This window comes from Nyctereutes procyonoides, unplaced genomic scaffold (assembly GCF_905146905.1).
Source record: "Nyctereutes procyonoides isolate TBG_1078 unplaced genomic scaffold, NYPRO_anot_genome, whole genome shotgun sequence".
In the NCBI taxonomy this organism is placed as follows: Eukaryota; Metazoa; Chordata; class Mammalia; order Carnivora; family Canidae; genus Nyctereutes; species Nyctereutes procyonoides.
In genome coordinates this window covers 22,254,408-22,268,941 of record NW_026575046.1, presented here as the reverse complement: position 1 = coordinate 22,268,941, position 14,534 = coordinate 22,254,408, and the positions used below count along the sequence as shown (strand labels likewise).

At 36.1% G+C, this 14,534-nt stretch overlaps 1 protein-coding gene across 1 annotated transcript in view; it reads left to right on the top strand.

The window, feature by feature from the left end:
• Nucleotides 1-10,152, top strand: part of FGF10 (fibroblast growth factor 10) — an 80,270-nt gene extending 70,118 nt beyond the window's left edge. The window contains exons 2-3 of the mRNA XM_055324800.1: nt 3,121-3,224; nt 7,208-10,152. Coding sequence (XP_055180775.1) covers nt 3,121-3,224; nt 7,208-7,405 — 302 coding nt within the window. The 3' untranslated portion in view covers nt 7,406-10,152. The remainder of the gene's footprint in view (nt 1-3,120; nt 3,225-7,207) is intronic.
• Nucleotides 10,153-14,534: the final 4,382 nt, after the last annotated feature.

The window sequence follows — 14,534 nt, the reverse complement described above, 5'->3', positions numbered from 1 at the left end:
CTTTTGCGTTTCATCTTAGCTCTTACTATCACTTAATTTGTTTTATTGCAATTCTCTGTGTATTTGTCTTTTACTCTCAATACAGCATAGATTTTGCTTAAGGAAAGCCATAACTTACTTGACTTTATGTTCCCATTTCCCAAAAGAATGCCCTTCTCAGAGGTCTTCCTATGTGTTTGAATTAAACTGTTCAAAAGCTCTTAAATAGATTTAGAATACCACCTGGCATATTCATCTTTTAAGAGACATCAAAACTGATGTGGTTAAAACTTAATGTAAGTAATAGAATTTCACTACAAGAGTATGTCTTTAAAGTTAGAAAATATCTGACTTATATGAATGGGAAATATAACTTATGTTTCTTTCATTAATGATACAATTTTCAGGTGTTAGTTTTTTGGAGCAACAAAACCTTATAACTTTTGAGATAATTGTAGATTCACATAGGTTGTAAAAAAATATAGAGAAATCTGTATGTCTTTCACTTACTTTCCGATAGGATGTCATCCTTTAATTGGCACTTAAATTTGGATCAAAGTATACAATACTAAGTTATTAGTCCAACAACATTGAGTAAAATTCTGGTTCTCCTTTTCAAAAATACTTTTATAGGCAAACTTGATCATCCTTATCAAAGGACAGAGAATACTGGATAGATTACTTATGAAAAATGTACAAACCCACTACACTTAAGCCCCTCAGAAAGAGTTACTTTCACATTAATAGATGCTTTTAATAAAGACAGTCATTGTTCATTAGGGAAAAGTTATCAGATTATAATTTACTCATACCCAAAAGTTCTTTGCAGAATTTGAAAAAGCCTTAAGTCGTCTAGGTCTTCCCACTTTCTATTTCGAAGCATAGTGAACCTTTTCACACTAGTCTTAACTGGTTGCAGAGTGGGAAAACGGTTGATCAATTGAGGAATTCTTTGAATATTGAGTTCCTATTTGTGCAAAGCAGAAAAAACGAGAGGTTTCTAAGCTAAATATGATAGATCATGTGCAGTGCACTCTCAGGAATAACTGGTCAAGGATTTAGTAACATTTGTATCACGTTTTTCCTTTTGTCAGCTCAGTCTCTTAGCATCTAGTTTAATCCCATTACTTTTTATTCATCTTCAAAAATCCTGCTTTTATTCTTTGCTCAAATCATCCTTCAATCTTTTCATTCTAACAATTTCCAGTTACAAAAGCATACATAGGGAACACCTTGCAATTTACTGACAGTGTTTGTTTCTTAAGGAAAGTAAACACCAACCTAAATATTTTGCCCCAGGATTCAACCTCCTGCTTTGCTCTACTATATCTTCTGTTTGTGACATAAAGTATATGAGACTCCTTTCCCTGATACTTAGACATTTTACTTTGTAGCATGCCTATTAAAGGCTATTCTCTTTGATGAGTCATTTTGTCAGATAGTTTTCCAACAGGATTCCACGTTGGAGAATGGGAAAGGGTGGGGAGATGATGGAGAGGCAAATAGACACAGAGAGCAAAACAGTCTAAAAGCCAGAAGCTTTGGTGTTGAATCCATCACTTTATCATCTTGTATATATGAGCTATATGATCTCATATCCTCCATTTTTTCATCTGTAATTAAGAATAGCAATACCATCTTAGAGGACTGTTGTAAGAATTAAGGAAATAAACTACAAGAAAGTGTTTTAAAATATGCATATAAGGGATCGCTGGGTGGATGCTCAGTGGTTGAGTGCCTGCCTTCAGCCCAAGGCATAATCCTGGAGTCCCAGGATCGAGTCCCACATCAGGCTCCCTGTATGGATCCTGCTTCTCCCTCTGCTTGTGTCTCTGCCTCTCTCTCTCTGTGTGTCTCTCATGAAGAAATAAATAAAATATTTAAAAACAAATAAATATGCATATAAATGGATCTATTTGTTTGTGCCTTGAGGGCAAGGGAGATACTGAATGCTCTCCCTAGAGTTACCTACAGTTTTCAGAGAAAAATACCTTTGGATGCACCAACCAAAATGTGTGTATTTGGAGAAAAGGGCTCCTGTCTATCAGTTACAATTTCCCTCAGTTTTCCATTCTTTCTAGGGGAAAAAAAGCCTTTAAAAATGCTGATGCATACTGGATATTCTCCCAAACCAGAGTTACGATTTTGCTATTTTAAAGACAATGTGGATGTTGGGATTAGTCTTTCTGTATCACAGAATGTCAACACATTTTCCAAAACTGAATTTATCAGTTAAATGTAGCCAAGAGATTTAGTTTATCTAAGTGCCCTACAAAGGAGAAATAGTTTACCACTGTTTTTACAGATTGAGGCAAATCTGACATATTATTGACATATGCTATGGATTTAATTTAATACCATAGTACAGATGTGTGCTCTGATAAGTTTTTGTGAAATCTAGGCTAAGATAGAGTTGTTTCAATATTTATGGGGTTGAAAATGCAGAGTTAGCAAAGGAAGCATTTTAATTAAAACAATATTTTGCCTTATATGCTCACAGTAAAATATAGGCCAATTCTTTTAAAGACTAACTACTTGTTTAAATATAGTTGTTGGGTTTTTAGGCACATTGAAATAGATTTGGGTTTTTTTCCAATTTTAAAATTTTTTATTTTTATTTATTTTTTTTAAATGCTTCTTTTTTTAATTTTTTTTATTTATTTATGATAGTCACAGAGAGAGAAAGAGAGAGAGGCAGAGACACAGGCAGGAGAAGCAGGCTCCATGCACTGGGAGCCCGACGTGGGATTCGATCCCAGGTCTCCAGGATCGTGCCCTGGGCCAAAGGCAGGCGCCAAACCGCTGCGCCACCCAGGGATCCCCAATTTTAAAATTTTTTAGTTATTGTTTTTCAAAGTTTTATTTATTTATTTGGAAGGAAGAGGATAAAAGAGAATCTCAAGCAGACTCCCTGCTGAGTGCAGAGCCTGACACCAGGCTCCATCTCACAACCCTGAGATCATGACCTGAGCTGAAACCAAGAGTTGTTTGTTTACCTAAGCCACCCAGCTACCCCCAGTTTTTTAAATCTACTGATTTTAGAACTACCAGAAATTCAAACTCAATAGTTCTGAATTTTCTTTCTTTCACTTAAATGTATATAACTCTTCAAGTTTAGCTTTTTTTTATTGTATGTTTTAGGTATCCTGGAGATAACTTCAGTGGAAATCGGAGTCGTTGCCGTCAAAGCCATTAACAGCAACTATTATTTAGCCATGAACAAGAAGGGGAAACTCTATGGCTCAGTAAGTATTCTGCTTTAATTTTCCAAGTCCACTGCAGTAAATCATTACCACAGTTTTGGAATGTTTCCCCCCAGACACTGAAGAGCTTTGTTATCATTCTATTGCTAGTAAATAGAGCCACAGTAGGCTGGTCACCAGAGTTTCAAGGGCTGGCAAAGCAGCTCTCGCAATTTTGTAATTTCCTCTGTTGTTCACCCATCAGTCTACCACACACGCTGTTGCTGGCTTTCGTCCGTCAATGCTCTGAACTGTTAACGGGTCATACTCTCACGGAAGCATCTGGTCAGATTGGCACGGGTGCTGCAGACAACTTGTAGAAGAATCATTGAAAACAAAGCTCTTAAATTGAGTAGGAAACCATACACTGTGTGTATTTTAGAGGTTAAGATAAAACAGGAGCTTCAAATTTTGTATTCTATTAAAATATGAGATGGGGAGACAGAGTAAGAAATTCACCATTTGTGTGCATTCAATCAACTCCATAATTTTATTTATGTACAATAGTCACTAATTCATTGATGTAGTTGGTATCCAGCTGACACTTTGAGTACATACATCTCTGTGTTTTATAGCAAATATTAAGGAATATCACTTCAAAATGTGTAAAAAACCTTATTTTGTTGATTAGCATAAGAACAATTGCACTGCCTGCCTAGAGCCAGCAGCTCCCAAACTTGATCACAATCACTGAAAAGATTAAAACACACTTCTAGATTTTCTGATACGTTAAAGCTGTGATAAGACCTAAGAATGTGCATTTCTAACGAGGTCCCAGGAATTTCTGATGCAACACTTTGATAACCCAAACTGAGAACCACTGGTCTGATTATAGAATAGTCATGTATTTCTTTTGTATCAGGCCCACTCATAAGTGGGGAGCTAGACACCCACACTGTGGGCCAGTCCCTCTGTCTAGCATAACTGCATTTTGCATGGCAGGGGAAGAAGGTGATTAAAGGAATTTCAGTTAAATTTTTCCATTATATGCAGCTCTGCTCATGAGCCCAGAAATGTAATGGGCCATTTTAAAAAGTGGTGCCAGTCAGGGTTCACATTATAATCACTTCTGAAGCATTTTTAATTTATTTTCTTGAATGTACATGCCTGAATCCCTCCTTTATCTACTATTATCAGAATTACTGGGTAAGAGAACTGAGTTTATATTCTTTGCAGAGATACTAATATACTTAGTCAAAACCAAAGCTTTAAAGTAAAGCCAGATCACACAATCTAGATCAAGAGAAAAAGGGTAAATAATTTTAATTGCAATAAAAGATTGAAATAACTTTTAATTGATAAAGTGTCTGTTTTTTAAAAGGTGACATCAAAGAGAAATGGAGAATTCTTAAATGAACTGTGTCAGAAAAATATTTAATACTTCTCTTACTTCCCCACCTTTTTCTTCTTCAGGCTCACATACTGTGCCTATGCTTCTTACTGAACTCTAAGATGTGTGAATTCTTTCATCCCATTTCTATATCTAAAATAGATACCTACTGCTTTCTATCATAGCATTCCCTTTTAGTTATCTGCAATGGGTTTTATCAGAAATTCTCTCATTAATGTGTTTGTTGTTGACTCTCTTCCCCTAATATATTGTGAACTTAAATTGGGCAGAGGCTTCCTTGTCCCACACTATACCCTCAGCACTCAGATCTATCCAGAGCACAGAGCCCCAAGACTTTATTTTTTTTTTAATTTTTATTTATTTATGATAGTCACAGAGAGAGAGAGAGAGGCAGAGACACAGGCAGAAGGAGAAGCAGGCTCCATGCACCGGAGCCCGATGTGGGATTCGATCCCGGGTCTCCAGGATCGCGCTCTGGGCCAAAGGCAGGCGCCAAACCGCTGCGCCACCCAGGGATCCCCCCCCAAGACTTTTTTTTTTAACTTTAATACTTATGATTCACCTAAATGCTATAAAACACATAGATTTCTAGATCCCTCCTCCAGAGATTCTGATACATTTGAGGTAAGGTATAAATATTTTTAAAAAAACACCTGAGAATCGGAGTCTGCTACAGGTGTACCTCACTTTAAGAGACAGTATTTTAGGGCCACCAGGGTGCTTCAGTCAGCTGATCAAACCACTCTTGGCTTCAGCTCAGGTCCTGATCTCTAGGTCATGAGATGGAGCCTGGTGTCAGGTTGCACACTCAGCTGGGAGTCTGCTAAAGATTCTCCTCCTTCTGCCCCTCATCTACCCACTCACTCTCTTTCTCCTTTTCTCTCTAAAATAAATAAACCTAGAGACATTGCTCTAAAAATTTATTTGGGGGAGGAAAAATGAGTATTTACTGCTACTTTTCTATACACAGCTCTGTTGCAAATATAAAATCATCTCAAATAACTTAATCCTTCTAGTTTCTAAACTGCACCACCCCCTTTATTAGAATGAATGTAATTATTCATGCAAAAAGCTATCTCTGCTTTGAAGCCATATAGTTTTATTTATTTATTCTTTTTGAAGCCATATAGTTTTAGACAAACTAAGATGAATAAATGGAAAAAAATAGTAAGGATTTAAATTCCTTTCTAATGCAGAATTCTTTGTTACATTATAATCCCTTTTTTTATATTATAATCCTTATTTAAGTAACTTACCTTTTCATCTTATTTTCAACCAAATAAATCATTTGACTTTTTTTTTTTAATCATTTTACTGTTACACTTAAATGTTAATTTGCAGAAGATAGGCACATTGGATAAATAAATTCCAGGAAACAAAGCTTAAACCAGTAACATTAACATAAATATACCTGTTTGTGATGGTTCTGATAATGTTCAAAATGATGATCTAGCTCATGGAAACACAGATATTTAAATATATACATATTCAGGAACTGAGAATTTAGTAAAAAAAAAATTTTAAATACCAAGTTGAGAAAAGCTGTCCTAACTGCCCAGTAGAGGCCAGCTAAAAGATGCCTACAATGACCTTTGTTTGGATTGGAAAAGGTGGAAGCAGAAGAGCAAAGACCCCAATTCCTTAGCTGCCTATTTGCTTTAGTGTGGATATGAGGGAAGAGGTACATTTCTAAAGCTAGAGTTTTGAGATTAGTGATTACTCTTCATCAATAACTCCAGGGTGAAATACTAGATTTGTGGAATGAAGGAAACATCAATTCTTGTCCCAAAGATCCCCTTGAAAACACATGGCCACTTGAAACAATGCCAAAGGACTATGGCTATAGAGTGGAATTTCCCAGGATCAAAGTCTCAGGTTTATACAATAAAGGCAGTGATAGTCACCATGCTTGTAATTTCTTTGATATGGTAATTCACAAAGCAAGGCATTCTGTGTCATAGTTTTCAATTATTTCTAGACCTCAGAGTAAACCTATTAAAATTCCAACTTATGGAAAACTGTAAATAATCTACAAAATGGGGAAATCTAGTATTTGTAAGAAACAATGACAGCTCCCCACCCTTCCCTGGCCTCTTGTTTAGTTATCTAGAACTATCATGATCTTGCTATAAGATCTGCTTTCCTACCAGTGTGGGCATATTTATTATGGACTTGTAGCTAGATAAAGTTTGAAAACTTGATAAGCTCAAGTTTTTTTCTGTAATTCTATTTTCCTCATGAGACCCCTGGTCATTACTCTGAAAAAAAGGATTATACATAATGCTATTCTTTATCATTGGCATATCACAAATACTGTTCATGGAATGTTTGCTTCTTGACAGTCATTCTAGTCACTTAAACCATGTCATCTTCAAAACACACCAGCTTTTTTAAAGGGCCCTAACATGTGGTTATGATGATCAATTAAAATGAATCATGAGCCTTCAGACACAGATTCTGTTTATGATTATGAGTTTTACTCTTCTGTTGCTGACAGTGCACATTAAGTGCACAACTTACGTACAAATGGCAACAGCAAACAAAACTCTTGAACTGGCATTCTCTGGATGGTTTGTGTCAAATGGAATTCAGTGTCATCATCACAGGAATAAAAGATTTTATTTTTCCCTTGCAGAAAGAATTTAACAATGACTGTAAGCTGAAGGAGAGGATAGAGGAAAATGGATACAATACGTATGCATCCTTTAACTGGCAGCACAATGGGAGGCAAATGTACGTGGCATTGAATGGGAAAGGAGCTCCCAGGAGAGGGCAGAAAACACGAAGGAAAAACACCTCGGCTCATTTTCTTCCAATGGTGGTCCACTCCTAGAGGAAGGTGATGCTTGTGGATACAGTGGAACCAAAGGTTCTTTTGCCAGGACTCTCTGGTATTCTTCATAAAGACAGGAGCTCAGAAGGCAAAGACACATTGCAGGTGTCTGCTTGCTTGAAAAAAAGGAAGTCTTTAAAGGTGTTGTACTCACTGCTGACATACGATGTTCTTTTGATTAGTTCTGTGTCATGCCTTATAATCGAGATATAAGCAGATTAAATGGGATGGAAGTTATTCCTAAGCGAACAACATTGTGGCTGGTTTTTTTTTGGTGAAGTTTTTGTTTCTGTGCTTGTTTTTTAACCTCTAAGATAGAACTCAAAGGACATGGGACAATCTGTTGAATGATCTTCAGGAAAGTTATTTATGGAATACGAACTCATATCAAAGACTTTCATTGCTCATTCATTCAAGCCTAATGATTCAATGAGCAGTAAGACACGCAAGCATTTCCTGGAAAGCACTTGGGTCACATCGTATGCACAACCAAAGGAGCTTTGGGCGTGGCATCATGGAAGAGTCAGATAAGATTTTAAAAAATGTAAACATGTTAGTGTAAAACTGTTCTAACAAAACAAATAGTATGGTATGCTTGTGCATTCTGCCTTCATCCCTTTCTATTTCGTTCTAAGTTATTTATTTAATAGGATGTTAAATATCTTTTGGGGTTTTAAAGAGTATCCTCAGCAGCTGCCCTCTGATTTACCTTTTCTTTTTCTTCAGCACACCACATGCATGTTCATGACAAAGTGTTCTTAAAACTTGGCAAACACTTCAAGAATTGGAGAGGAGATAGGGAAGCAGGGTGAGAGCCCCATGTGCTATCTGTTAACTTAATATCACTTCTGCAATAAGAACCATCAACAATAAATATGACAGTGCTGTGGCATGGCTTGATGAGAGATATCTGCCATCATTTAAAAACATCTATCACTCCTAAGGCTTCCTTTCATAAGAAATAGACCCAAAGGCCAAATTCTTCTCTTTTAATACACCAATGGGGCTCCAAGAATATGCTAAAAGAAGGAAAATTGTTAAATAAATTTTAGTACCTAGCCTCATTATTTACTGATTTTCTGCCATGCGTCTCAATGGTAAGTGATGAAGAGGCTGTCTGCATATATAAGAGCCTTTTATGAGTACCACAATAGTGCATCTCCTCCAAAGGAATTATTGAGGAATCTGAAGTATAACACTCCCAGGGGCTTAAACTGAGCAAATATATCCTGGTATATGTGTAGCCATATACTGAAATCTGTTCAAGCTGTATCATCTAGTCTTTACAAAACCGAATAAAAGTTATTTTCTGTAAATTTAAAGAGCTTTGGAAGATTCCATCATGTAACCATATCAAAATTCATTTTGTTAGAGCAGGTATAGGAAACAATACATAAGAGTATACCAGTCATCATCACATTGTATTCCACTAAATAAATACATAAGCCTTATTTGCAGTGTCTGTAGTGATTTTTTTTAAAAGTGTAGAAAAATACTATTTGTTTTAAATACTTTGATAACTATAAGATTATATTGATGCTGCAGTTTTATCTTCATATTTCTTGTTTTGAAAAGGTCTGTTTATTTTTACTGTTTGGATACAGTATATTGGTACAAGGGAAAGACTCACTAAATGTGTCTTTTTACTAAAGTTTAACTTCTAGAAAGGCTGGTGTTTTGTGATCCTCTCTTATAACTTAATTGTGTCAATGCTTAACCAGTGCTTCCAGTTAATCTGTTATTTAAGAATTAGTTTTATTAGGAAACTTTCCCATAAAGTAATCCCATAAAAGGTCTTATTTTTTCATTCCTTAAAAAAGTTGGGATTTCAAAAGATATGCATTTGAGGCAGAGAGTTTTGGCTTATGGCTAAAGTTGTGTTTTGTGGCATTTGGCTTCCAACTTGCTTCTTAACAAATCAGATTCTAAAAATGTTTAATTTTTGTGGTTGGAATCTGTATGTGAAAATATAATTGGTAACTGAATCTGAGAGCTATAATGTAATGTATTGCTATCAGAACTAGATTACCTTTGTTCTTTCATTTTAAAATAATAATTGCACCTGACACATGAATACAGACCACCCAAAACCAAAATTAAATGCTTGGTGAGACAAATATAGGATTAGATGACTGCACGAACAGCAAACAGGGCACAAACTGGATTCGTATTTCATGTAGCCATTTAGATTGCTAAGGAGACTATGTGTAAACAGGCATCAATATCAGACCCCAAACACTAAAACAGCTTCTAGCAAAATGTATCAAAGCTTGCAGAAGCCAAAAATAGAAAACATCTCCCTCACCTCCCCCTCCCAACACACACACGTGTGCAAGTGTGCTCGCACTTGGGTGCACACACACACACACACACACACACACACAGAGATAGAGACAGAAACAGAAAGGAGATTCTCCTGAATTTAAAAATGGCATCTTTGCTTGATATTGAGATAGAATTCTGGTCACCTTTGTAGTTGGATTGTGCTACTGAAGAAAAAGCAGTTCCAGCCCTGAATATTGTGTATTAAAAAAAAATCATCATGATTTTGGGAGCTCAGTCTCTGCGGGAAGTGTGGCCCCTAGCCATGATGTCAAGGTGAGTTGGCCATAAATGTGTGTCCATCTGAGTGCTGGTACTAAGGAGACTCCTCATAAAGATATAAAATCCCTCCCTCTTCCTACCTCCCCAAAGGCTGAACAGTGTATAGTATGTTACATTTCAATAAATCAATAAAAATGCTGGGAAAAGAAAATAAAAATATTGTCCTTGTTTGTTTTATTAGCCTATACCTAACTATACCTGGTAATAAAAAGAGAAGCTCAAGTGTTCTACGCATGGCAGGAGGTGGTTAAATGCCCCACAGTCCCAAACAACAACAAAAGAAAAAAAAATCACTGAAACATTTGTAAGTTTTCTTTAATGTTTCACATGTGTGAGTCAGCTATCCTTCCTCTAATAACAACCAAATGCTTTAGATTTTTCCTAAGGATTCAGGTCCACCTAGTTTACACAGTGGATAAAGAAGGATGAATTGAAAACAAGGATGGCTTGTGAAACAATGAAAGACGTTTGGAGGAAAGCCAGTAGGCTGCAAACTCTGATTTCAAGAGAGTATAGGCCGGTGGATTTGATTTGAAAAGTAGAAAGAGAAAAGGATAAAGTTGGGTCCAGGGCTCAAGCAAGGTTATGGACACCATCTAAATTCATCGGCATTAATGCTGCACAGTTCCAATAATTTGGATGTCATTAATTCAGGATTTATGATTATTCAGCCAAAATGAAATTTTACCTTTTCCTTATCAGTGAAAGCTTTAGCTGTTCCAAACTTGTTTAAGTACAGATATCTGTAGGAAACTCTGAAATACTTATGATGCCTAGTGCATTAGAAGTAACCCATTTAATACAAACAAATGCCAGGCTGATGAAGAATTCTTGTCTATTCACTCCATAGGACTTTGGCAACTTAAACAAAACAGTAAGAAAAAAAAAAAAAAACAAGAGTATTTTTGAAGGATACTGGAAAGAAATGGGCAGGTCTGAATCCACCAGAAGTGGGACATGAAACAACTAAACTCTGCCTCCCCCAGCACTTTTTTCCTCTTACCCCTGACTGGCTTTATTTGCTCGCCTACTGCTTGCCACCAATTTATGTCTTTCCAGCTCCACAACCCAAAACCTCTTTTTCTCAAGATCCCCAGGTGGAAACATCCTAGGTGTGAATGTTATTGGTCAGTTTGGTAAAGCATCCCAACCTCTAGAGAGAACAATATGACAAAGCACAGGAGCATTGGGATTGGCAGGTTTCGATCACGTGACCACAGAGCTACAGGGTGCAGGTTTTGGCAGCCCACACAATGGGAAGGAATGAAGAGTGTACCAAGCAAAGGGCAGTGCTGGGCAGATCTAAAAACAAATATGGTTCTTCATTATATCTATTTAAATGAGACCACTGACTTAAACATATACCTTTTTTCAAAACATGTTTTAATCTTATATTTTTCACTAATTCTGATTAGCCTTCCCCTAATTTGTTCAAATCAGAGACATCTCAAGATGTTTTTCTTTATGCATTTTTTATAAGGGAAAGATTGTATTTGTTTTGTTTTAGAGCCAAGAGAAGGGCCCTGAATGTAGCCAGGATCACTAAAATTCTGCAAACTTCATGGAATAATAATTGAGAGGAATACGAGTTTTCACTAAATCAAAAGGTAATCCTCCTATTGAATATCAACCTATGCCATAACAACATTAAAATTATTTCTTTAAAGTTAACTCAAAATTATGTACCAGTATTTTCGAGTGTATCAACATGTAGAAAATATCTGCAAGTCAAATGCCATTCATTTTTTTAAAATGTAGAAAAAAAAAGAAAAAAACCTGCTTTATGTCTTTTACTATGTCTTGTATACTTGCAAAAGAAAACTTTATAACATACATTTCTGTGTTTTGCTGAGTAGAATAAAGCACAGAATGCTCCTGCAAGTTTACTGAAAACAACCTTTAACAAACACCATGTATTAGTAAAGTGGAATAATCATGATCAAACTAATGAGATCAAAGGAATTGGTCTCATTCCTAGGTGGCTAATAGTGAATATTTCCATGTGGCTGCTCCATGATATCAGCTAAGGGCAACAATTCCATATTCAAAGAGAAAAGCCATATGTCAGCCATATATGCATGTGGCATGTATTATCTTACACATTTTTATTATCCTCCACAAAAGATCTTGCCTATGTTCATTTTTTAATATAGGCAATTGCATCCTCTAGAGATGAGCACAGCAAATGAAGAATCAAAACATCCCATGTTCCTCATTACAACTGTAAATTGAACATATGCCTTCATACAACTTAGGCAGTGACCCCAGCTGTAGAATAACCAACTACAGTAAGGTCTTAACCCTTCTAAAGTTTGTTTTTAATTACCGTATGCACATCTTAAATGACTAAATAATCTTACAATTTTCTAAATTAGTTATCATTTCTGTGCTCAATTTAAGCTGCTGACAGTGCAAATATTCCCAGATCTTTCAAGGAGCAATAAATTAGAATCAGTGTTTCACCAGTATTATAAATCAAAAAAAGACTGCTTTTTTTATGATTATGAGAGGCATTCAGGTTAAAGGCTGTTTACAAATTCAACGTTGAAAATATTTTAATATCAGGTATTTAAACACGAGACTTTTCAATATCCATTTTTTCAGTGACATGATCCATACATTCGGATATTAATAGTATTTAAGCCAATGTCTGTAAAACTGATAAGAAAAAAATCTGTTTTTAGAGAGCTAACTCTAACAAAAGAAAACTGAAAGAAAAGCACTGAGAAATGACATTGCAAATAAGATACAAAGAGTATCTTGTTTTCCTGATAAATTGATATTAAATGTAAAATGCATTTTATAATGCAAGCTTACTCTCATGCAGGAAACAAATGAAATTTAATAATATTTTTAATAGTATTTTTTAAGTCAGATCGCACGATTTTCTTTCTTATCTTACCCCACGAAAGTTCTGCTTTTGGCCTCTAAAATCTCCCAAGAAAGTCAATTCACCACATTTCAACTGCAACATTTTCTCTTTCTCTTCATTCTTTTTTTTTTTTTAATTTTTTATTTATTTATTTATGATAGTCACAGAGAGAGAGAGAGAGAGAGAGAGAGAGAGGCGCAGAGACATAGGCAGAGGGAGAAGCAGGCTCCATGCACCGGGAGCCCGACGTGGGATTCCATCCGGGGTCTCCAGGATCGCGCCCTGGGCCAAAGGCAGGCGCCAAACCGCTGCACCACCCAGGGATCCCTCTTTCTCTTCATTCTTAACTCCAGGTGATACTAAATAGCTACATGAAATCTATTTCCTTACTAGATTCACAAGAAAAGATAGACTTTATTTAGACTCCTTTCTACCTTCAGCTGCTTCAAACAAGTGAAACTCCACAGTAATGTACTTAGTAGAGATTGTTGAATGCCTAGAATTGTTACTTTCACCTCTCTGGTTTTATTTTTTTTTATTTCTATTTCTCTCTATGGTTATATTTCCTAGTGATAAAATTAGTGTTTCCTAATCATTGAAATTATTCACTCCTGCTTTTGAGAAGAAAAGAAAAAAAAAGTTTAAACATAGGACCTGTCAGGGACTGTAGTCCTTACACCCAGTATCTTAAAGGTAGTCTTCTTAGGAAATATGGTCCATGCAGATATAATTAGTTAAGATGAACTCAAACTAGAGTGGACCCCTAATCCTAGTATTACTTGTGATCTGATAAAAATAGGAAACTTGGGGACGCCTGGGTGGCTCAGCGGTTGAGCGTCTGCCTTTGACTCAGGGCATGGTCCTGGTCCCAGGATTGGGTCCCCCGTTGGGCTCCCTGCGAGGAGCCTGCTTCTCTCGGCCTGTGTCTTTGCCTCTCTCTGTGTGTCTCTCATGAATAAATAAATAAAATCTTTAAAATAAATAAATAAAATAAAAAATAGGAAACTTGGACATAAACATGCACAGAGGGAGAACACTATATACACAAAGAGATTAGGATGAGTCTACAAGCTAAGCAACACCAATGATCACCAGCAAGCCACCAGAAAGCTCTTCACTCTCACAGCCCTCAACCTGCCAATACCTTAATTTCAGACTTCTGGACTTCATTACAGTGAGACAATGAAATTCTGTTGTTTAATCCACTCAGTTTATGGTAGTTTGTTATGGTAGCCCTAGGAAACTCATATAGTGTATAACCCAAGATCCACAGAACTCAGGAGAATGTCTGACATATCTGGAGTCATAATGCTTTCATGTAAATACATAGAATTGTTTAACACTAGCCTTCATATCAAACCACCTTAACCAACTCCTAAGCTATGTCGCTGCAAAGTCTAATGCATAGTTTTGCTCAATAAATCTTTACTTAACCCATAGATTTTTGTAGTATCCCTATAATCATGTCATATTTTCCCCTCAAATTTTGTAGTTTGCTCAATGACCCCAAATATGATAGATTCAAAAAACTACACTTGACCAAAGTATCAAAATGCTAGTTAGATGAATTTGATGTAAGCCAGAACATTTAGTGAGGAACAGACATTCTTTCGAGAGTTCTGATATTTCTAAATTTTGACCTTTCTTGTTTAC